At 45.0% G+C, this 25,363-nt stretch overlaps 1 protein-coding gene across 4 annotated transcripts in view; it reads left to right on the top strand.

Moving 5' to 3' along the window:
* Positions 1-25,363, top strand: part of HEPH (hephaestin) — a 111,841-nt gene that overhangs the window by 49,087 nt on the left and 37,391 nt on the right. For all 4 annotated transcript variants that reach the window (XR_014493635.1, XM_083372228.1, XM_083372227.1 and 1 more), the window contains exons 9-15: positions 3-142; positions 14,011-14,142; positions 16,521-16,732; positions 18,663-18,816; positions 19,982-20,194; positions 20,925-21,138; positions 24,484-24,623. Coding sequence is in view for 3 of the 4 variants with exons in the window: in XM_083372228.1 (XP_083228354.1) it covers positions 3-142; positions 14,011-14,142; positions 16,521-16,732; positions 18,663-18,816; positions 19,982-20,194; positions 20,925-21,138; positions 24,484-24,623 (1,205 nt within the window). In the remaining variant the exon portion in view is untranslated. The remainder of the gene's footprint in view (positions 1-2; positions 143-14,010; positions 14,143-16,520; positions 16,733-18,662; positions 18,817-19,981; positions 20,195-20,924; positions 21,139-24,483; positions 24,624-25,363) is intronic.

The following is a 25,363-nucleotide window of genomic DNA, read 5'->3' on the forward strand; positions in this document are numbered from 1 at the left end:
AGTTTCTCACAGCTGTTCTTTAAGCAAAATGCCAGTCAACTTGGCGGAACATATTGGAAAGCCAAATATGTTGAATATACGGATGGTACTTTTCGTGTGGAGAAAGAGCGGACGGAGGAAGAAAAGCACCTCGGGATACTTGGTAATGTGACAGGATTACATCTCTAATTGATTAGGGAGTTCTTAATTGATCACTCATATTAGTGATTCTCAAACTTGGCCACTTTAAGCTGTGTGGACTTCAACTCCCCAAATCCCAGCATGCTGACTAAGGAATTCTGAGAGTTGAAGTCCACCCATCTTAAAGTTTCCAATATCAAGGTTCTGACTGACAAACCCAACCAAGCAAACTCCTTCAAGACGTTCCAATCTCTTAACATAAAACTTTATTGAGTATATCATTTTGGCACGTATGGAAGCAAAAACAGTTCTGTCTAACCCTAACCCAAACCCCTATAGTAAAAGCATAGAATTCCCTCTCCCATCCCTGAATAGGTCACATTGCCCAATTAGGTGCAATTATATTGTTATGAGAAAATGTCTCTGAGTTGGGTCAAACACATCTGGTGAAACATGGTCTGCCTTATCTTTGTAGCTGCATTCCATTTCCCTATCATCCCCCCAAGTTCGTTGGCAAGCTGAGAAGCCATAATTGTCGCACCAGCAAAGTATGCTACAAACTTGACAGTCAAGTTGAGAAACATGGCCTACATCTGTTCATTGCTCCATTTAGGAATGTAACATTTTTTATAATAATATATTTTACAACAAAAATCCCACTTATACACTGATCCTTTATTTAATTTACTGTGTCAATGTTTCAAGCTTAAGGCTTGATGTTTTCATGTTTGTATAATATTTTAATTGTGTATATCACTTTTATGATACTGTGAGCAGCCCAGATTTGTGTGATAGTAAGATAGGCAGAATACAAATTTAATAAATAAACGCTTGATAGCTTGGAAATCTTTAATGAAGAACAAAATTTCTAAAAGCTGTATTGAAATCAAAATGCTTCTAGCTAAAGAATGTTAAGGATTTATTCAATTCAATTTTGAGGAAAACAAAGTTTGTATATAGGTAGGTGGAACTTTTTTTTATCAGATGACATTATATATATACTGTGAATCCTGGATGTCTGCCTTGCTTCTTTTCATCTGCTGCTGGCTGAGCTGATTTCATGCTGTTGCTGGCCGAAGCGACTTTGGGATTGGGGGTTTTTCAAAACAGCTGCTGGGCGCTGCTTTTCGTAGCGCTGAGCTCCCCCCTCCGGAATAGCGGCTTGTTGATTCAATCGAGCGGCGCTGAGAACTGAGAACTGCCTGCCGAACTGCTGAGCTCTATTATGGCGCTGAGCGCTGCTTCGCTGTGAAACTCGGGACGTCTGCCTGTTTTTTATCTGCTTGCGGATTGAGGCGACTTTAGGGATTGGGGGATCTTTGAAACGGCTCCTGGACGCTACTTTTCATGACGCTGAGCCTCCCCCCCCCGAGCTAGCGGCCTGTTGATCTGAATGAGCAGCGCTGACAATCTCTGCTGACCTGTTGAGCTCTGTTATGGCGTCAATCACCTCTACAGCGCCGTGCAGCCCGGGACGCCTCACCTGCCTTCTTTCCTCTGCCTGTTCGCCGTGGATACCCTCTGCTTGTCGGAGGGGCAGCGGCGACGACCCCACCGGATGGAGATCCTTTTTACGACCACCTGCTGACCGACATCGTTCTTTGGTGGCGAGGAGCCTCCTTCTTCTCCCGGATGGTGGTTGCAGATTGTGGGCCTGGTCATCGGCCCCGGCGGACATGTTAGTGAATTCCAGGACCCAACATGACTGCTGGGATCACTTTCCGCCGTTGAAGGATGGCTTGGACTGGTGGATGGACATTGGGGAGAGAATGTTTTGTTCTCCCCCCCCCAGACTGGCGGTGCGGGCTGGCGTTGTGAGGATTGACAGAGGCCTGGCCTGCCTGTTCCTTACTTCTTTTGTTGACAGGCAGGCATTACGGCTAGCTCCATACCTGATGGGAACTAAGATCCCCCTATGGATAATCCAGTGTGGACGGGACCGAACCGTGGTGGGAGGACGGTTCTGGTCTGGTCAGCGACCACCTCACTGGTGTGGGAGACCAGTTGGGGTGGGCCTGGCTTAGGACTCCCCTTTTCTCTCTCTGTTCCAGTTAGACTCCTCAGCCGGAGTGAGAGGACGGCTGAGGTTGTCCCTTGGAACTCCATCTCGGGTGAGAGCTGAGATGGCTTTGCAGATTGAGAGATATGCCCACTGGACCTGTTCTTTTTCCATCTTCGTACCATCAATGAACAATCCTTTGGCTATATTTTCAACATCAGCCCCAAGAGACTAATTGAGTGCTATATGATCCATCGTTATTCCGAAGCGGACTTGTATGCCCTTAGGGCGGTTCCTGCCTCATGGGCGCGACCTGTCGCCTGTTTTCATACTCCCCTTAATGACGGGCCCAAGCCTTGGGACTCCGAGAGGTGGTTGGGCTTGGATAGGGGCCTCGAGTTAAGACGCGCTAAGAGGCCCCTGATCAGATTTTTAGCCGGTTATTTTAGGAGGTTAGGGAGGGGGAGGGAGGGGGGGATGGGGAGGGAACTTGTAACCGGCACTCAGTCTGGTCCTGTTAGAGGTCCTGGTGGGACGGGGTTGGGGGAGGTGGCTGCTGGCGCTGGGAATGTGGGGGTGGGGTATCGAATCCCCACGGCGATAGGGTATGGCAGCAGGTGTTTGCGAGGAGGGTCATATCAACATCTGGGATCGCGCCCCCGCTATCTTCGAGCGGTGGCGCGCTCCGACCCTCCGGTTAGCACCCTCTTACCCGGGGATGAGGGTGATCAGGCCCCTGAGCTCAGGCTGGTCTATTTTAACGCTAGATCCGTAGTTAATAAAGCTCCCCTCATCCGTGATCGGATCGAGGAGGAATGTGCGGATCTGGCGTGCATCACGGAAACTTGGCTGGGCTCGGAGGGAGGGGTGCCTCTCACCGAGTTATGCCCGCCGGGTTTCCGGGTGCTGCACCAGCCACGGGCTCAGGGCAGGGGTGGCGGGGTGGCAGTGGTTATTCGGGAGACATTGTGTCCCCGGGAGGCCACCATTGTCCAGATGGCCGGGAGTGAGACCCTCCTCTTGAGGTGTGGTCCTCGGGTTCAGTTGGGCTTGTTGCTTACATACCTGGCGCCCAGCTGTGTGGCAACAGCCCTGCCCGAGCTGCTCGACACCCTCTCAGGGCTGGCGGTGGAGTTCCCCAGGCTCGCAGTCCTGGGTGACTTCAACCTGCCATCACTGGGAGGGTCGTCGGAGTTAGCTCGGGAGTTCATGGCTTCCATGACAGCCATGGGCCTGACCCAGGTTATTGAGGGCCCGACTCATGAGGGGGGTCACACTCTTGACCTGGTGTTTCTGTCTGGACAGTGGCTGGATGATCTGGGAGGGGGTTCTCCGTCCATCACCCCTCTGTCATGGTCAGACCACTACCTCCTGAGGCTAGTTTTCTGTCATGCCATCCCCCGCCGCTGGGCGGCGGAGCCGACCAGGTGGTTCCGCCCCAGGCGCCTAATGGACCCAGATCGGTTCCAGAGGGCGCTTGGGCCTATACCTATCACCCTTACCCACAGCCCAGTCGATGCCCTGGTGGAGGCCTGGGAAACGGCAGCCACCAGGGCACTCGACTGCGTTGTACCCATGCGACCTCTGACCCGACGCAGATCCCGTTGGGCCCCATGGTTCTCTGTGGAGCTCCGGGAGATGAAGCGGCGAAGACGAGGTCTAGAGAGCGGTTGGAGATCCAGCCGATCCGAATCCGACCGATTGCAGTTAAGAACCTTTATAAGGTCTTATCTTGCGGCGATAAGGACGGCGAAGTCTAACTACTTTGCCGCCCTTGTCGCGTCCGCAGATAATCGCCCGGCCGCCCTGTTTAGGGTGACTCGCTCCCTCCTTAACCAGGAGGTGAGAGAGGATCCCATGCAGGGACGAGCCGAGGAGTTTAGTCATCATCTGGCGGACAAAATCGCTCGGATCCGGACCGGCTTGGACTCTGACTGGGCAGAGTCTAATGTGGAGGAATCAGGCGGTCTTGAGCACGTTATCTGGAATGAGTTCGACCCTGTTTCCCCTGATGATGTGGACAGGATCATGGGGAGACTGAGCACCACCACCTGTTTGTTGGATCCGTGCCCCTCCTGGCTAGCTTATGCGGCTCGGGAAGGAACACGAGGCTGGTTCCATGCAGTAATAACTGCTTCCTTGAAGGAGGGTGTCTTTCCTGCCGCCTTGAAGGAGGCGGTGGTGAGACCCCTTCTCAAGAAGCCTGCTTTGGACCCGGCTGTTTTAAACAACTACCGTCCAGTCTCCAACCTTCGCTTTCTGGCGAAGGTTGTTGAGAGTGTGGTGGCGCATCAGCTCCCTCTGTTCCTGGAGGAAACTGATTATCTGGACCCGTACCAATCGGGCTTCAGGCCCGGACACAGCACGGAGACGGCATTGGTCGCGCTGGTGAATGATCTCTGGAGGGCTAGGGACAGGGGTTGCTCCTCTGTCCTGGTCCTATTAGATCTCTCAGCGGCGTTCGATACCATCGACCATGGTATCTTACTGCGGCGTCTCAGGGGGCTGGGAGTGGGAGGCACCGTTTTACGGTGGTTCTCCTCCTACCTCCAGGGCCGCTCGCAGTCGGTGTTGACAGGAGGGCAGAGATCCGCCCCGAGGTCTCTCATTTGTGGAGTCCCTCAGGGGTCGGTTCTCTCGCCTCTCCTGTTCAACATCTATATGAAGCCGCTGGGCAAGATCATTCGTGGTTTTGGGGTGGGGTATCATCAGTACGCTGATGATACCCAACTTTTTCTTTCCACCCCGAACCAACCCAGTGATGCCCTCTCCGTGATGTCCCGATGCCTGGAGGCGGTTCAGGTCTGGATGGGGAGAAACAGGCTTCGTCTCAATCCCGCCAAGACTGAGTGGCTGTGCATATCGGCATCTCGGGTTAACCAAGTTATTCCATCCTTAATGATGGGGGGTGAGGTGTTACCCCCCGTCGATAGGGCTCGCAACTTGGGCGTCCTCCTGGATTCACGGCTCAATTTTGAAGATCATATAGGAGCCGTGACCAGGGGGGCTTTTGCCCAGGTTCGCCTGGTGCGCCAGTTGCGTCCCTATCTGGACCGAGACGCCCTACGCACAGTTACTCATGCGCTTGTGACCTCCCGTTTGGACTACTGTAACGCTCTCTACATGGGGCTGCCCTTGAAGACCACTCGGAGGCTTCAACTGGTGCAGAATGCGGCCGCGCGAGTTGTAATGGGGGTTTCCCGATACTCCCATGTAACACCTCTACTCCGTGAGCTGCATTGGCTTCCGGTTGCCCTCCGGGTGAAATTCAAGGTGCTGGTTATCACCTATAAAGCCCTACATGGCCTGGGTCCGGGATATCTGAGGGAACACCTGCTGCCGGCATCAAATGCCCTTCGCCCAGTGCGCTCCCACAGGGAGGGTCTGCTCAGGGTCCCGCCGGTAAGAGACTGCCGGCGGGTGACACCCAGGGATAGGGCCTTCTCGGTGGGAGCGCCTGCCCTCTGGAACCAGCTGCCAGTGGAGCTGAGAACTGCCCCCGACCTTCGATCATTCCGCCGGGGCCTGAAGACCTGGCTCTTCGAGCTCTCGGGCCCAGACTGAGGAGGAATTTTTAATTTGGGGTTCTTTTTAACTGACTACAGGGTTAATTTAATATTTTTTAATTTGGTTCTTAATTTTTGTATTTTGGATTTTTAATTCCCTGTAAACCGCCCTGAGTCCTCAGGGAATAGAGCGGTATATAAATATAACTAAATAAAAATAAATAAATAAATTATAGCTCACAATTATGCACAACTATAGTTCACATTATATTCATGTTAAGGGTAGATTTTGTGTGTGCAGAAATTGTTGAAGATAGTCAATATTTTATGTACTGCATATTAACTATATTAGTAAATGCATACATTTTTTGTGCAAATATATTTTAAAATAATTTGGAATAATAAGAAACTCATCCAAATCAAAACTCACAAATTTGTTTTTCCCGCTATTTAATTAAAAATATTGCATAATGGTTATTTTTTGTGTTTAATGGATTTCTTTATGAAAAGAGAAAAGACAGCAAATAGGGCAGGATTATAAATGGAGGTGATCATGAGCTTGAGGCCCTGCTTTCAGTAAAATTCAGTAATTGCTTACTGAACAGGGCAACTGTACAATTAAAACTTTAGTCAGAAGCGGTTCAGGAAGCAGCCCATTGCTGTATGATTATTTCCTTTTATTCTTCTTGCTTTTCATTCTGGATAGTGAAATAACCCTATCCTGATATTTTACAATGAAAAGGAATGAGAGCAGAATAAGAATGAAGAACCAACCATCTTTACTGATGCAGAGATAATGCAGCAGTGAAGAAAGACAGACTTTGGAATTATTAGCCGGCAGTTCATCTAGTCAGACAGCAGGAACAAAAACAGGCAGAACTACAAAGAGGAGAATCACTGTCAGGTCCACCATTTGTACTCTGGTATCCTGCTATCGTGCTGAGGAAGGTGGTATGCTTGGGATTTTTCATTTCTGCTGTTAGGAAAGGGGACCTACTAGCCCTCCTGGAGTCAAGTTTGCACAAGATGCCTGGTTACCCCTGCCCTAGTAGAAAGATTGGAGATACAATTAAAAGAGCTGAAGGTTCCAGCTAGATGGATCTGTAGAAGGGGGCATCCCAGCAACATTTGTCACTGAGCCTGTAGAAATGCAGATGGGAGGTCAATACCAAGATTCTAAGCTCTATTCCAGGAACCACTCTATTCCAGTGGTTCCTGGAATAGAGCTTCCCTTGGTGCTGAGGTTGGCCTGACTCAAGAAATAAAACCTGTATGTAAATTGAAGGAAGGACCTGCTGAAAATCCAATGAGCCTGCCCAGCATGTGGCCTGGAGCAAGTTCAGGAAGCTGTTCCAGCAAGCGTGGGGCAGGGGCCACAGCGCAAGAGCAGGAAAGAGACCTTGGCTCTATCCCTAAAGAATACTAAGACTTGAGGGAGGTGTTCAGGGAAAAGGTGTCGGATGAGCTCACCCCTTGTCAACCAACAGACTGTGCTATAAAAATTTTACCTGGGGCTAGACTACCTAAGGCAAAACTCTACTTGATGACCCCAAGGGAATTAGAGGAATTGCGTTCCTTCATTGGTAAAAAACTCACCCATAGATTTATTCAGCTGGTGTGACCTCAGCAGGCCACCCCCATTTTATTTTTGGTGGACTATAGAGGGTTAAATTGAGTGTGCTGAAGAACGTTTACCCATTTCCCCTAATGAAGAACAAAGCTAATGCACTTAGCAAAGGACAAGATTTTCACTAAGTTGGACCTACAGGAGGCTTACTATCATGTGAGGATCAAAGAGGGGGATGAATGGAAAGCCATTTTTAATAGTCCACTAGTCTGTTTCCAGTTTAATGTCCTCCCTTTTGGCCTCCAGGATCCTCCAGCCATCTTCATGCAGCTAATTAATGAGGTGCTGCATGAGCACTTATAAAAAGGGGTGCTGTTGTACTTAGATGACATATTGATCTACACTGAGACAAAAGCTGAGTATGTGAAATTGGTGAGAGCGGTACTCAAGAAACTAAAAGCTGCTAAGTTATATGACAAGCTCTCCAAGTGCAACTTCCACCAGAGTAAAGTAAGCTAGGCTACTGCATATCACACAAAGGAGTCGAGATAGACCCCCAAAAGGTCCAGGTGGTATTGGACTGGGCTCCACCCCACAACAGAAAGCAATTGCAAAGCTTCCTGGGCTTTGCCAATTTTTATCGCCAATTTATCCCATCTTTTGCCCAGATTGTACTCCCCATCAATAACCTTTTAAAGACAAAAAGAGAAGACAAAGCTAGCCAACCTTTAAATGGACTATGGAGTGTCAAGCAGTGTTCGAGAAACTTAAATGCTTATTTGCAGCCAAACCTGTCCTCAGATAGCCAGATCCAAACACCCCATTTATCATTCAGGCAGACACTAAGGATGTGACTGTAGAGTCATACTCTTACAACAAAACAAACAAGGGAATCCACAACCCTGTGCCAACACTTCTAGAAAACTGTCTGAGACTGAACAGAGATGGCGGTCTGGGAAAAGGAGGAATACACCATGCACTGGGCACTCTTAACATGAAGGTACTTCCTTGAAGGGAGCAAAGTGCAGACCAACCACAAAAACCTAGAGGCTTTGAAAACCCTGCAGAGGCTGTCACCCAAGTAAGTCCAATGAGCACAGTACTTCAATCATTTAACTTTACTTTGCACTACCTCCCAGAGGAAAGAATTTTCTGGCTGATGCCCTATCATGAAAGCCTCAGTATAATTGTACCAAATCAGACGTGGTCAAACTGTTAATCCCATCACAGCAGCTGGCCAGAGCGCAAGGGAGAGAGAAGCCTCAGATCGACAACAATGTCACAGCAGCTGTTAAAGCCTCATTACAGGAAGACAAGTGGTTTCAAAATCACAAAAATGAATGCTCCATATGGGACGGTCTAGCCTGGGTGAGGGCTAAATTGTATGCACCAAAAAGCCAGAGGTTACTGGTCCTGGGTAAAAGCCATGATTCAAAAACTGCTGGCCATTTTGGTTTTGTAAAAACTTTACATTTAATTAAAAGGCAGTTTTGGTAGCTGTCCTTAAAGAATGACATTGAAAGCTATGTGCCAAGTTGCCTAATTTGTGCCTCTGCCAAGCAGTGGCTAGGAAAAACCCCAGGGCTCTTCCAACTGGTGGCTGAGTGAATGGCCGCATGGAGAGAAATTTCCATGGATTTCATAGTAGAACTCCCAGAAATCTCAGTTATATGGGTTATAACTGATTTGTTTTCCAAGCAGGTGCACTTTGTCCCATGCCAAAAAAAACCCTCAGCACGTGTGCTAGCCAAGCTTTTTGTGCAACATGTCTACCAACTACACGAAGCCCCACAACACATAATCTCCAATAGAAGGGTGTAATTCACTTCTAAGCACTGGCAAGCGTTCCTAAATCTTCTTAGGACTGATCAGGGGCTTGACTCCAGTCACCATCACCAAACTAATGGGGTGTGTGAACACAGAACTCAGTATTGGAACAGTACTCAGGTGCTACATTCATTATCAACAGGACAACTGGACAGACTTTTTATCATTTGCGGAAGTAGCATATAATAATTTGGTACACAGTAGTACAGGGTTTACCCCTTTAAAATGGTTATGGAACAAGACTTTACTCCCATGCCCAAGCTGCCTTTGAATGACCTTCCCCTGTGCTTTCTTTAAAAGAATGGGTCTCCCAATTATGCAATACTTGGCCAGTTGTGAGGAAGTCCCTTGCAGATCCTAGGGAAGCTTATAAAAAGCAAGCTGATGAAGAGTGCAGGGGACCTAAAATCTTTAATGTGGATGGCTGTGTTTATCTATCCACCCAATACCTGCAATCTTTGCAACCATTGAAAAAGTTAGGACCCAAATATGTGGGTCCCTTCCCCATCAAACACATTATTAACCCAGTTACGGAGGGACCTAACAGAGGCAGAAGAGATTAAGAAGAGGTGGCAAAATCACACAGAAGAACTATACAAGAACGAGCTTAACCACAATTAGGTGGTCACTGGCTGAACGACAACAAAACCAATGGAGGTGACAGTATTCCAGCTGAGCTATTCAAAATCTTAAAAGACGATGAAGTAAAAGTGCTACACTCAATTTGCCAGCAAATTTGGAAAACTCAACAGTGGCCACAGGATTGGAAAAGATCTGTTTACATTCCAATTCCAAAGAAAGGCAATGCCAAAGAATGTTCAAACTATCGCACCATTGCACTCATTTCACATGCTAGTAAAGTTATGCTTAAAATCCTACAAGCTAGACTCCAGCAGTATGTGGATCGAGAACTACCAGAAGTACAGGCAGGATTTCGAAGAGGCAGAGGAACTAGAGATCAAATTGCCAACGTACGCTGGATCATAGAGAGTTCCAGAAAAACATCTACTTCTGCTTCATTGACTATGCTAAAGCCTTTGATTGTGTGGATCACAACAAACTGTGGCAAGTTCTTAAAGTGATAGGAGTACCTCAAGAAGCAACAGTGAGAACTCGACACAGAATCACAGATTGGTTCAAAATTGGGAAAGGAGTCTGGCAAGGCTGTATACTGTCACCCTGCCTATTTAACTTATATGCAGAACACATCATGAGAAAGGCAGGGCTAGATGAATCAAAAGTTGGAATTAAGATTGCCAGGAGAAATATCAACAACCTAAGATATGCAGATGATACCACTCTAATGGCAGAAAGTGAAGAGGAACTAAAGAGCCTTTTGTTGCGGATGAAGAAGGAGAATGCAAAAGTTGGATTGAAACTTAACATTAAGAAAACCAAGATCATGGCATCCGGCCCTCTCAATTCCTGGCAAATAGATGGGGAAGAAATGGAGGTAGTGACAGATTTTATTTTCCTGGGCTCCAAGATCACCGCAGATGGGGACTGCAGCCAAAAAATTAAAAGACGCTTGCTCCTGGGGAGGAAAGCCATGGCAAATCTAGACAGCACACTAAAAAGCAGAGACATCACTCTGCCAACAAAAGTCAAGGCTATGGTCTTCCCAATTACAATGTATGGCTGTGAAAGTTGGACCATAAGAAAGGCTGAGTACCAAAGAATTGAAGCCTTTGAACTATGGTGCTGGAGAAGAGTCCTACGAGTCCCTTGGACTGCAAGGTGATCAAATCGGTCAGCCCTAAAGGAGATCAAAGAGAAAAAGGGGACGACAGAGACTGAAGTGGCTGGATGGAGTCACTGAAGCAGTAGGTGTGAGCTTAAATGGACTTCAGAAGATGGTAGAGGACAGGAAGGCCTGAAGGAACATTGTCCATGGGGTCGCAATGGGTCCTTGTTGTACTCACAAGGAGAAACCCTCTTCCAAGAAACAGGAACCGCAAGAAAAACCAATCTCTTTTATCTTTTATCATAGACCTGAGTCAGTGTCCTAGGCAAACAAACACAGTCCACAGAAACTCAATCCTGAACACAAACGGTTGCCTTTCACAACAAGCACCTCCCAAGCCTCCCCCTTTTATAATTCAGCCAAGGCATGGCTTCCTAATGCCTTAGTAGTAGTAGACTTCATTGTCATTTCAACAATATACAGTACAGTACACAGTGAAATGAAACGTTTCCCCAGGACCAAGGTGCTACATCAGACGACACAAATCAAAAGAAGAACAGAATACAAACTACACATAACTCTAAACTAAAAACTTAAAAAACTACAAATACAAGTATTTATAGTTCCAGTTTCTTCGTGTTAAGAATTCTAATGACTTATAGGAAGAAACTGTTACACAATCTGGATGTCTGACCCCAAATGCTCCTGTACCTCTTTCCAGATGGCAAAAGAGTGAAGAGTGTGTATGAGTGGTGTGTGTAATCAGCCACAATGTTTCTGGCTTTACGGATGCAACGTGTAATGTAAATATCCATGACAGAGGGAAGAGCAACCCCGATGATCTTCTCTGCCATCTTCACTATTCGCTGTAGGGTTTTGCGATCTGAAACGGTGCAGTTTCCAAACCAGGCAGTAATGCAACTGCTCAGGATGTGACTTCCTCAGTTTCCTCAGAAAGTAAAGATGCTGGTGGGCCTTCCTTGTTATGGAACAGGTGTTGAGGGACCAAGTGAGATTCTCCGCCAAGTGAACACTAAGAAATTTGGTGCTCCTTACGATCTCCACAAAGGAGCCGTCAATGTTCAGCAGAGAGCGTTCATATTTTGTCCTCCTGAAGTTATCTTTGGAGCTGCCCGATTACATTCCTCTGTCCCACTCACTTCTCCTGTCTGCGCATTCATACATCCAGGATTTGTCACAACTGTTCCTCATCAATGTCCAACTCAGGCTCCCAACCCAGCCATGTCTCAGCCTGAGCGCAAGTAGAGGGGGCAGGCTTTTCATCCAATCGTAAGTCTTGGAGCTCCTCAGAGCCTTCCTCTGACTCTAATATCACTCCAGGCCTTTCCTCCTCATCTGAGTCCTCAGACTCAGCTGCCAGATCCACTGGCTGGCAAGAAATCACGAGCCTTTAATGATAGAAGGGGAACAACACTTTGAGGTCATTTTAGATTCATGCAGACATCTATATTTGGTTGCGTGGAAGGATTTTCCTGAATCCCACAATGAATGGGTTGATCAACACCATGTTAAAGCTGCTAGGCTATTTAAACGGTTTCATAATATCCTGATAAACCTAAATAAGCTATGAATCTTAACCCTCTTTTCTCTTTTTGTGTATTGTGTTTTGTTCTACAGAACTAACGTCTCTTTCAGGGGGGCAGCATGTCAGGTCCACCATTCGTACTCTGGTGTCCTGCCATCATGCTGAGAGGGGATGGGGGGATGGCATGTTTGGGATTTTTTGCTTCTGCTGTTCGCTTGGTAATTAGGGAGGGGGACTGTCTGGGGAGACAGAACAGGCTCCTTCCATCTGGTTCCAGCCTGGTTCCAAGGCCATCGGCCTCTGAGTGTTAACTGTTATCTGCCTAGCACCTCAGCATTCTCAAAACATCTTAGCATCACATTGGCTGCCATTGGTCAGTGGGGGCTGAAACTGAGAAAGCAAAAGAATCACTTTGTGTTTTGGGTGGGACTTTCAGATTCCCCTGACTTTAGTGCATCCTGTTACTCAGTAAAAGTTCTTTTGATTCAACTTAATGGATTCGAGAGTCTTGCTTTCTTGAAGGGGGCTGACTGGGGTAGGTCTGACACTCACTTTGCATGTGTTTGAGAGGAGGGTGATAGTTCCAGGCAGTTTTTCTCTTAAATCCAAGGAAGTGGGAGATCACAGCCAAGAAAGGAAGTAGGTGTTCCAATCCTGGGAAAAGTTTTTGCCACAGATTCAGGAGGTGCTGGCATGATTCTGCAGCAGTGTTGGCAGTTGTGGTCAATATGTTAAGATGGCAGCCAAGATGGTGCAGTCAAAGTTCCACCAGGCCACCATCTTGCCCATGTCCCTGCAATTTGGGAAGAATTCCAGCCCACCGAATGTCCTTGTTCGTGCCTAATTTCTCTAACTCAACATTTCTGTTTCGAAAGATATTATTAAGCCTTGTAAGATAGGGGCTTTCATTCTGAATTTCCTCTTTAATTAATGTTTTAAATAACATCTAATATTTTGTGTTTATTGCTAGTGTGTTATTTTGTTGGTTTCTGGACCTCAGCTGATGACTTTTGATTGAACTGTTTTTATTGAAAACAAAAACCAGCCAGCTAGAGCTCTGTAAACTTAAAACTTGTAATGAATGTTACCATAACATAAGCTTTTTTGGATCCACCAAAGCAGATGCAGAATTATTTTTTAGATTTTTGGGGGTCAGATGAATAATTTGGGGAGGTGGGAAGTCTCTGAATTTCACTTGATATTTGAAAGATAAGCTGGGGATTTCACTCAAAAAAGCTGATCAGGTTAGGACAAAAAAGTAAATAAAATAATTTCAAATTATCTCTATCAAATTACATCCATTAAAACATTGTCCAACCTTTTCTCTTGCTCTGGGCCATGTTGAGTGAAGAGGAATTGTCCTGAGCCACATATAAAATATATAATATAGTTAATATATATATAAAAATCACAAATGTCCTTTATTTTTTAATATTTTTTATAATCTTGTGAGGCCACATTGCTAGCTGTCCAGGGCCACGTGCAGCCCCTGGGCTGCTGGTTGGACACCTGTGCATTAAAATAAATTAAGATGCCTCTAATCCTTTCTGTTTCCCCCTTTTTATCACATTGAACATGACAATTTGAAGGCAATGTTAGCGTGTTTTGGGAGCCCCACGAAAAGCTTTGGGGTGACTCTGGGGGCCCTGGCACTCTAGGGGCAAGATGTTTCTCTTTGCTACCCAGATTTATCTAGATTCTCTGAAGCTGGTTCCATTGTGGTTGTGGCTCATCCAGCTTCTCGTCTCTTTTCCCCTGCAGGTCCAGTGATAAAAGCTGAAGTAGGCGACACCATTCAGGTGACCTTTGCCAACAAAGCCTCGTGGCCTTTCAGCATCCAGCCCCATGGCGGCTTTTCCAGAAAGCTGTGGGAAGAAGCCCCATACCAGGATGGTTTGTTCTTCTAACCTCTTTGTGCTCAGTTTTTAATCTGTTCCAGAATGAAACACATATATAACAGGTGTGATCCTTTCACTCAGTAAACAGGTCAGGCAAATTATGTTTTAGGGTTTAGAAACAGAAGCTGTTTCCAGTTATAGAGAAGCAGTTTTATAGGAAGCCTTCATTTGGAACACTGGCAACCTTACAAGAGTCTTCTCCAACCTTCATGATGGCTATGGATTATGGGAGGTGAAGGAAGCCAAGTTTTGGAAAACTTCTGCTCCTTCCTGCTTTAAAAGCTTTTTTTGCATTCTTAATCTGCCTTATTTCATTAGCCCTTCTGAGAACTTCTGAACATAACAATGACTGGCGGTCGCAACCCAACACTTTCTTTGAAAATGCGTCTACCTTCGCTTCCCCCCAAGAAAGTATAAATTGGAAATTAAGCTAACATAACCCTTGCCTTAGATAGAATAGGGAGGACCAGAGATCTTTTCAAGAAAATTGGTGAGATGAAGGGAACGTTTAATGCAAAAGGACCAAAATGGCAGGGACCTAACAGAGGCAGAAGAGATTAAGAAGAGGTGGCAAAATTACACAGAAGAACTATACAAGAATGAGCTTAATATCCCTGATAATCACAATGAGGTGGTCACTGACCTCAAGCCAGACATCCTAGAATGTGAAGTGAAGTGGGCCTTAGAAAACCTGAGCAACAACAAAGCTAGTGGAGGTGACAGTATTCCAGCTGAGCTATTCAAAATCTTAAAAGATGATGCAGTAAAAGTGCTACACTCAATTTGCCAGCAAATTTGGAAAACTCAACAGTGGCCACAGGATTGGAAAAGATCAGTTTACATTCCAATTCCAAAGAAAGGCAGTGCCAAAGAATGTTCAAACTATCGCACCATTGCACTCATTTCACATGCTAGTAAAGTTATGCTTAAAATCCTACAAGCTAGACTCCAGCAGTATGTGGATCGAGAACTACCAGAAGTACAGGCAGGATTTCGAAGAGGCAGAGGAACTAGAGATCAAATTGCCAACAGACGCTGGATCATGGAGAAAGCTAGAGAGTTCCAGAAAAACATCTACTTTTGCTTCATTGACTATGCTAAAGCCTTTGATTGTGTGGATCATAACAAACTGTGGCAAGTTCTTAAAGAGATGGGCGTACCAGACCATCTTATTTGTCTCTTGAGAAACCTATATGTGGGCCAAGAAGCAACAGTGAGAACTGGACACGGAACCACTGATTGGTTCAAAATTGGGAAAGGAATCCGGCAAGGCTGTATACTGTCACCCTGCCTATTTAACTTATATGCAGAGCACATCATGAGAAAGGCAGGGCTAGATAAATCAAAAGTTGGAATTAAGATTGCTGGAAGAAATATCAACAACCTAAGATATGCAGATGATACCACTCTAATGGCAGAAAGTGAAGAAGAACTAAAGAGCCTCGTGTTGCGGGTAAAGAAGGAGAGTGCAAAAGTTGGGTTGAAACTTAACATTAAGAAAACCAAGATCATGGCATCCGGCCCTCTCAATTCCTGGCAAATAGATGGGGAAGAAATGGAGATAGTGACAGATTTTATTTTCCTGGGCTCCAAGATCACTGCAGATGGGGACTGTAGCCAAGAAATTAAAAGACGCTTGCTCCTGGGGAGGAAAGCCATGGCAAATCTAGACAGCACACTAAAAAGCAGAGACATCACCCTGTCAACAAAAGTGTGTATAGTCAAGGCTATGGTCTTCCCAGTTGCAATGTATGGCAGTGAAGGTTGGACCATAAAAAAGGCTGAGCGCCAAAGAATTGAGGCCTTTAAACTCTGTTGCTGAAGAAGACTCCTGCGAGTCCCTTGGACTGCAAGACGATCAAACTGGTCAGTCCTAGAGGAGATCAACCCTGACTGCTCTTTAGAAGGCCAGATCCTGAAGCTAAAACTCAAATACTTTGGCCACCTAATGAGAAGGAAGGAGTCACTGGAGAAGAGCCTAATGCTGGGAAAGATTGAGGGCAAGAGAAGAAGGGGACGACAGAGAATGAGGTGGCTGGATGGAGTCACTGAAGCAGTAGGCATGAGCTTAAATGGACTCCAGCAGATGGTAGAGGACAGGAAGGCCTGGAGACACGTTGTCCATAGGGTTGTGATGGGTCGGACACGACTTCGCAGCTAACAACAACAACCCTTGCCTTCCAGTAAATGGATATTGCAATGATTAGTGATTATTGTCTTGGCAGACATGATAGCCATTTTGTACAGGGTGATATGCCCGTAGTTGGAAACAGCCAGGAACATCTGTTCTCACAGTGCATTCTATGAGATGATTTGATGGACTAATGACTGAAAATGTACAAATAACTGGGTTTTCCCTCCTTCATTTTAAAGGCCTACTCAAAAATGGAGTGTCCATCAAGCCATTTGGCAACTTCACATATATCTGGGTGCTACCACCAGATGTTGGCCCCACAGCCTCAGATCCTCCTTGCCTGACCTGGATGTATTCTTCTGCAGTGGATCCCACAAGAGACACAAACTCTGGTTTAGTGGGGCCCTTACTCATCTGTAGGCCTGGCACGCTCAATGAGAGAAACAAGCAGGTACTTTGTCTTGTTTGATCATGCCTATCTGAAGTGGAGAAATCATGCAACCTGTGAGGGAAGAGTTGTAAATGAAAGGCAGAGCATCTGTTTTGGATGCAAGAGGCCCAGTTCAGCACGGGCATGCATTGTCAGGGCTGGGGAGGCCTCAGGGCCAGATTTGCTTTCGGGGCAGACCCATCTTCCCTAACTACATCTGTTTGCCAGATGTGTTGAATCACAACTTATATGAGTCATCTACAAATATTATTAGTCAGTAGCTAAAGAAGCATGCTGTAAACAAACCTATTTGTGGATAATAACTGAATAATATGTTTTCTACCTTCTTTCTAGTTGCTGTAAACCTTCCTCCTAGTGCAAAAACAACAGCTTTGCTTTATAAATCTAGATCTGTCTGTTGGTGCATAATAAAAATTGCTGATACGCACACACATGTGCAATAAATTAATATTCTAAGTTATTTAAGTGGTGGGGTCTTAGGTCAGTTTAATAACAAGATAGAATAATTAATTCTGCCTTTGCAGAGTTTTATAATTAAATAATTAAATGTCGGTATCCAGAAGGAAGTCAACTAAAGGCAGTGCTCAATGACCATAATTAAGCCCAGAATTAGGTCTGTGAGTCATGGCAGTTATTAAGCGGGTCACCATATGACCTCACTTTTTTGCTGTGGTCTTTAAGTGAACACAGCAGTTATTAAATGAATCCATTTTATCCAATGGGCATTTTTTTGCCAGAAACTGGAAGTAAATACAAGAAATGCAAAAAAATTCTGAAAATTGCTATCACATGATCCTGATACTATGGTAAATAGCCATAGATGCAAGCCATTTGCCCAAAATGTGACCATGGAGGGATTGGTGGCCGACAAAACTGGAACCTGATTGTAAGGACCTTTTGAGGAGTGGATCATTGACTGGTCTTTAAGTGAGGAGTGCCATTGCTCCATGTTGCCCTGTTGGTGGCTTTTCAGAGGCTTCCCTGGGACCACTGTTAGGTAAAGGAGGTCAGAGGTCTGAGCCAATTTCGAGACTTCACAATATGCTAAAGTTACCAACACAGATTTTCTATATTTACCACAGGTGATAGGCCAAAGCAACACTCACACACACACATTGTGGCTTACAGCATGTATCTGTAGCTGCAGTCCCATCCTTTATACCAAGATCCCCATTTTAGCTTTGTGACACAATTTTATATTTTATATAAATTTTATAGTCCCTGATTTTTTCCACCTTTTTGTCTGTGAACCCAGTATGCAAAACCAATAACACGGACCAGAGTAGGAGGCTTTATTTGAGCCAATGAAGAGGGGCAGGAAAAATGTCCCAAAGCTTGCACCCCACTGCTTTTTCATACAGTTCTTACAAAGCACAGTTTGGAATAATAATAATAATAATAATAATAATAATAATAATAATAATAATAATAATAATAATAATAATAAGAAGAAGAAGAAGAAGAAGAAGAAGAAGAAGAAGAAGAAGAAGAAGAAGAAGAAGAAGAAGAAGAAGAAGAAGAAGAAGTAGTTGTTGGAAGGGACCTTGGAGGTCATCTAGTCCAACCCTATACCCTATACTCTATACCATTTTAGATAGGTCCTTCAACAAAACAAAATTAAATGAAAACAATAATAAATCATTAAGTTTTTTACTGCTTTTCTGTACTCACCATATAATTTAACAGGACTCTGCCTCACAGCTTGTCCCATAGAAATTGTCCTGTTGTTTTAATAGTTTCTCACTTTTTATTCTTACATGTTTTGCTGTCTCTCACCTCTTCATAACTCTAAGCTACAAAAGAAATTATTGTCTTCTCTCCCTCCCTCTCTCTGCTGAGCTAGTTGAAATAGCGATGTAGACTATCTCCTTGGTTATCAAATCAGATTCTAAGTATTCCAAAACCTGATGTCCTCTGTGTTGTTTCCTAGAAAGGCATTGATAAAGAGTTTTACCTTTTGTTTGGTGTGTTTAATGAAAACCTAAGCTGGTATCTGAACACAAATCGGAAGTATCTGAAATACACATGGGGAAAAGAAGAACTATTTGAGGATCACATCTTCAAAGAGTCCAATAGAATGCATGGTATGTCGATCACCATCCTGGCTGAAAATTATAGGAATTAAAATCCAGCATATGGAGATCCCAATATTTAGGAATCCTGTTTTTTCCACTTTCCAGTTTCTCAATTAATGCTTAAGTTTTAATCTTACAGCAATGAAATCCAGATATATATTACTTTTCATTGTTTGAACAGTTCTGTAGAACAAAGATGAACCGAGGGGGAGTTCTGCTTTGATTTAGGAGTCTTGGATCCCTTCAGATGTTCTCCAGTTCTGTGTTCCAGGCCAGCAGCAACCTCAACTCTGTGACTACTGCCTGGACAATCATTTTACCTTGAGCTGCTGATCTCCTATGTTTTTGACTGGTCAGCACTTGCCATTTTTGATCCAGCAATGGCCCATAAAGTTAGTGAAATATTTTCATTGGCATTTCTCCATCTTCTGTAGAACCTCATTGCTCTGTCTCCCAGTGGGCATCATTTCAGTTCTGCCCAGACTGGGCAAAGCATACCACCCCATGCCAACGGCATCTTCCTTATTTTTTTAACATATTTAAGTTGCCACGTAGAAGTTCTGCTGTTTTACTTCTGGGAAGCTGAACAATTTATTCTTCCTTGCTTCCAGCAAGTTACCATGGACTTGGAGAGGATGTAGGGAGAACTACTGCTTTGATTATTGCAGCATCAGCAATAAAGGGAAAAAGGAAAACAGAAAAGTCTGCATCAGTATCAAATGGTGTGGGAGGGAGGGAAGGCCATGGAGGCATCCATGGGCAAACATCTGCAAAGCAAAGAAGCAGGGATTGGTAAGCAGGCAAGCCCTTGGAAAAAGGCAGGAAGGAGGGAAGCAGGCATACAGCCCCACAGCTGTTTGCCTTCTATTGCCCCCACCATCCTGCCAGAACCGATGAAGCTTCTTGGATGAGAAGCGAAATGTCTTCTTTTTCTTCCCAAGGAAAAAACAGCCCAGTTACTGTTTGAAAAAAACACCTTTGAGGCAACCCTTGTGAGTGCCACAACCCAGGCGTTTGGTAATTGTCTCCCCTCCTACTTTTTCACAGTTTTTGATTTTTGGATTTTGAATCCTGCTTTCTACTCAGTTTGAGCATTCCCATATTGTCACTGGATGAAATCTCCCCTGAAAAACGGAGCCCACTGCTGATTTCTCCGTTTCCTTTTGCATTGAAGCCATCAATGGATTCCTCTTCGGAAATTTGCCTTTCCTGGATATGTGCAAGGGAGAGACCATTTCCTGGCACCTGTTGGGCCTGGGCAGTGAAACTGACATTCATGGGGTTGTTTTCCAAGGAAATACCATCTTGATGAATGGGATGAGGCGAGATACAACCAGTATTTTTCCTCACACCTTCGCCACAGCCCTCATGCAGCCTGATAACCAAGGTAAAGACCTAACCCTCTCTTCCCTCTCTCTGGACTGAGAAACTTGGCCCTTCACATTGTGTGGAAGCACAGCTCCCCATATTGTCCCTCACATTTGGCCAGACAGGCTAGGCTTTCCAGAGGCTCTAGAATTTGCCACATCTGATCTCAGCTCCTTTCCGTACTGAGTTTAAGATGAAGGCAAACAGCTTAACACCTGTAGAGCAATGTGGTCAATTGACAAACACATGGATACTATTTTATTTACCTATTGAGAGATGGTGTACCTGTCTCCTTAGGAACTCAAGGAAACATACAAGGGGGAGGAGGAGGTCGGTGTTGTTGGTTGAGCTAATCAAATGCCCATGTCTACCAAGTGTGCTTTGGGGGAAGACTTACTGAAGTTTTTGGAGTCATGATCCAACAGCTTAACTACTATTTGCTCTCAGTAAATTCAGAACAAGCAAACCCTTCTTGAGACCTCTCCAAGCATGGCAACAACTGGTATCTGAGACGTTATCAAAATGCTTCTGCCCCCCGTCCCCAATCCCTGGAAAAGTTTAAGCAATTTTTTTCTGTTTCTTTAAGTGGAAGATGCGTACATGTAGTGTTTAAAAAATATTGGCCTGTTGCCATATCTAAATGAACTTAGATCTGCCTTTCCCACAGCTGGTGCAGAAGCTTTAGGGGTTTCTTTGCTCCCATCCTGATTCTGGACGTCTTCTCAGTAGTTTTGTTTGCCTCCTTCTAGGCACTTTTGGTGTTTACTGTCAGACAAGCAACCACTATCAGAATGGAATGAGAGGCAGTTACTCTGTTCGGCAGTGTGGGGAAAAGGCATATTTTCCAGACCAACAATATGGAACAGTGAGAACCTTTTACATCATGGCTGAGGAGGTGGAGTGGGACTATGCTCCAGACCGCAGCTGGGAATTAGAAAGGCACAACAACTCTGGAGAGGAAAGGTATCAATGCTGCTTTTGAAATAGCTGCTCCTGGTGACTTGTTTCCAGGAAGTGGGATGCAATCAATCATGCTTTTCCTATCCTTCTTGCAAAAATATGTTTTGGGGGAATTCTCTTGAAAGATGTTTAAATCAATTAGACTTATAGGCCAGAATGTAGGTCAGAGGTAGGTCAGTTGGGAATGAACCTGAGGAAAGTAAGGAAGCTGGTTAGTGAGATGAGAAGAAGCCCTAGAAAATTAGCCTGGAGAAGAACCAATAAGGATCTGAAGGACTTTCCTCAAAAGAAGGCGAAGGGCTGTTTCTGTTGTCTCAGGCTGGAAGATCCTCAGTTACTGGAGGATCATTTTTTGCCTGAATATTAGCAAAAGCTTATTTACAGAACTATTATCTAGTGGTTGTAACAGAAGGGACCTTGGAAGTCTTCTAGTCCAACCTCCTGCTCAAGCAGGAGACCCTGTATTATTTCAGAGAAATGGCTGTCCAATTGCTTCATAAAAACCTCCAGTGATGGGCACCCACAATTTCTGGAGGCAAGTCATTCCACTGGTTAATTTTTCTCACTCTCAGGAAATTTCTTACTTCTAGGTTGGAGCGCTGTTTGATGAGTTTCCATCCATTACTTTCTTGTCCTGTCCTCTCATGCTCTGGAAAATAGGCTGACCTCCTCTTCTTTGTGGCAACCCCTCAGATATTGGAACACGGCTATCATGGCACATCCTAGTCCTTCTCTTTGTTATACTAGTCATACCCAATTCCAGCAACGGTTCTTCATATGTTTTAGCCTCCAACCCTGTAATCATTTTTATTGTTCTTCTCTGAACTCTTTCTAAAGCCTCAACATTTTTTTTATATCACAGAGACCAAAACTGGATGCAATATTCCAAGTGTGGCTTTAACAAGGCTTTATAAATTGGCATTGACATTTCACGTGATCTTGATTCTATCCCACTGTTAATGCAGCCTAAGACTGCATTGCTTTTGGGCAGCTGCAATACACTGCTGGCTCATATTTAAGTGATTGTCCACTGGGACAGGCATCCCCAACCCCTGGGCCGTAGCCTTTTCGGAACCAGGCCACGTGTGTGGTGAGCAAATGCATGCAATTCCACTTGGAGAAGCAAAGGGTGCTCACACTTGCACATGAAACTCCATTTGTATGAGTGGCAGGCATGTGTGCCCGCCGTTTGTACAAATGGAGCCGCTTGCACTTGTACTCACTCCTGCCACTCACACAGAACCATCCCCTCTTCCCAGCTGGAAAGATTGGGGACTGCTGCACTAGAACTTCGAGGTCCATCTCACAGTTACTGCTATTGAGCCTGGTACCACCTATATTGTACCTGTGCATTTGGTTTTTCTTGCCTAAATGTAGAACCTTACTTTTTTCACCATTGAATTTCATTTTGTTAGATAGGGTCCAGTGTTCAAGTCTTTCAAGATCCTTCTGTATATTGAGACTATCTTCTGGAGTGTTGGCTATTCCTGTCAGCTTGTTGTCATGTGCAAATTTGATGAATTCCTCTTCTTTGCTCTCATCTGAATCATTGATGAAGATATTGAAGAGTACTGGGCCTAAGGCAGAGCCTTGGGGTACCCCACTGCATACTTCCTTCCATGTAGATGCAGTTCCATTAAGGACTACATGTTGAGTGCAGTTGATCATCCAGTTACAAATCCATCTGTTAGTGATGCTGTCTTACATCCCAAAGGTGCTTTTTCACAAGGCAACTGGACTTTCTTGTTTTTCTTTGAAGACATTTCGCTTCTCATCTAAGTAGAGCTGAAGAAGCTTCTTGGATGAGAAGCAAAACATCTTCAAAGAAAAACAAGGAAGTCCAGTTGCCTCTTGAAAAAGCACCTTGGAGATAACTATGACCTGGATGACTGAGGAATCTCCATAGACATGTCTACCTCACACTTTTCTATCTTATTAAGTAGTAGGTTGTGGCCTACTTTATCAAATCCCTTATTGAAGTCCAAGTAAATTGTATCCATAGCATTTCACTGGTCCACTAATTTTGTTACTTTGTCAAAGAACGCAGAAGATACTTATTTGCACTGAGGGCTCTGTAGGCTAGCAGAGGTTTTCAGGTGGAGCCAGTTTCCTATGTTATGTCTTTGCTAGGATGGTCAGCTAATAGAAAGGGGGAATGGACCCCCACTTTATTCCCATGGGCAACAAACTGTGGCATGGACAGCTCAGGCTCAGCAGAATCTCTCGTGAGGGCTGCTCCCTTATTTGAACTTTCTGAAACAGAGGATTTTCTGCAGCATTTATTTAGTTTTGCTTCTCTAACTTCCACCCAGCACACTCTTGAGTATTGCTCCCTTTTACACTTTGCATCTTAACCTGTGGAAGCTGGATGGCACACAAATGGGATTGCAGGCCTGATCATTGTCTCCTCCCGGACAAAGGCCTGATTGCGGTTTGAGTTCTTGCCACTGGCCATTTCTCCTCCAACTTCCCAGGCCCTGCAGAAGCTTCTTCCTCCTTTAATTCCTGCTGGGGTTTCAGTTCAGCTCCTGAGGCTAGTGCACAGGAATCTAGAAGGGAAAAGCGCTACAGGTCCTCTTGGAGGAGGCACACCCTTATTCCTCCTGCTAGGTAGAGAAGCTGGCTGTCAGTCCCTTGCTCTGCCAAGGCCTCAGCATCCCTCCTGCAGCAGGAACCACTTGACCCAGCAGAGGTTTCCACAGGGAAGGGGTCAAAAACAACAAGATGATAGCCGCAACCATGTTATCAAAGCCCTGCCACTTTATATGAGCACTGTGACAATGTAAAAAAGAGTGGGGCTTTGATTGTCTGGCTATGGCCACCTGCTTGACTCCCCACGCCCACCCCAATATACCTGTTAGCCTCAGAGCCACGTGTGGCCAAATCCTAAACATATTCCAGAGAAAAGCCTCCATGGGGTAACCGTCTTAGGAGTATGGCAAGACACAAAACAGAACAAATCAAAAGTCACTTGTCTGAGATGATTAGCTATAGAAATAGAATAAATAAATAAACTGGGGGGGATCAAAACTTCCTTTAAAGGTCTTGATATTGCTATATAAGAATTATTGCATTCAAAATCTTAAATCCAGAGGCAGAACCTGAAGTTCCTTGGGCCACATCAGGACTCAAAAATCTTAGATAAAGATAAATATTTTTAAACATATTACATCTGTGTGATTTCCCTCCTGGCTTTCCTGTCAGCCTGGTTCAGATCAGTTAAAGCCAGATTTCCTTGAGTTAAATCTTCCCAAAGCAATGAATGAGAGTCTGGCACACACCATTGTAAGTTGTTCATTTGTGTTAACCATGCATCTTTCGTGCAAAAAGGAATTTTGAAATTCACAGGTATGGTGACATATTTCTCAACCATGAGAATGGACGACTGGGCTCCCAGTACAAGAAAGCCGTTTATAGGGAATACACAGATGGGACATTCAAGACCCCGAAGAATAGAACAGATGCTGAGCAACATCTGGGGATATTAGGTAACCCACTGTGATTTTCATTCCAGCTAGTAAAATCTTAAACTCTTTCTGTGCATTGTTTTCAAGAGGGCGTCTTTGATCCACTCCTGTTAAGCTTTGCAGCTTCTCAATCAAGAGATTTCCATTCTAGAAATGAGGATTCTCTTTGAATACAGATAGGATGAACAACGATTTGTCCAGGATGGAATAAGGACTCCTGCTTTGGGCAACTATATGTGGCTCTTAGGAAATAACGGGGGGTGAGGGGAGGTCAAGATAGTCCTTGGCCTACGATCATTCAGTAGCCATTAAATGTTACGATGGCATGAAACAAATTGTGGTCACAACAACACCATGGAGTTCCCAGGAGGCCTGCAGTCAAATGATTGCAATCTGGGCACCAGCACCCATTTGCACTTATGACTGACTGCAGGGCCCCACAATCACATGATTGCAACTTGCAATCTTCCCTGCTGGATTCCCAAGGAAGTGAAAGGGGAAGCTGACACCAAAGGTCTCAAGTCACTGACTTAAGTCTCTCCCACCCGTACCATTACTACCCCCTTTCTGCGTTTGTGCCATACCTGCCACTTGGCCACCCTTGGGTGCCGTTCCCGGCTTGGACAGTCTTTGGGACAGAAGTTCTGGTCCCAATTGCCATTGTAAGTTAAGGACCACCAGTAAAGGGATCACATCATTTGCATTGAGAAAGCACTTCAGGTTATTTCAAAGCTTCTCTCTGCTTCCCCCCTCCTTTCCAA

Source organism: Vipera ursinii (assembly GCF_947247035.1).
Source record: "Vipera ursinii genome assembly, chromosome: 12".
In the NCBI taxonomy this organism is placed as follows: Eukaryota; Metazoa; Chordata; class Lepidosauria; order Squamata; family Viperidae; genus Vipera; species Vipera ursinii.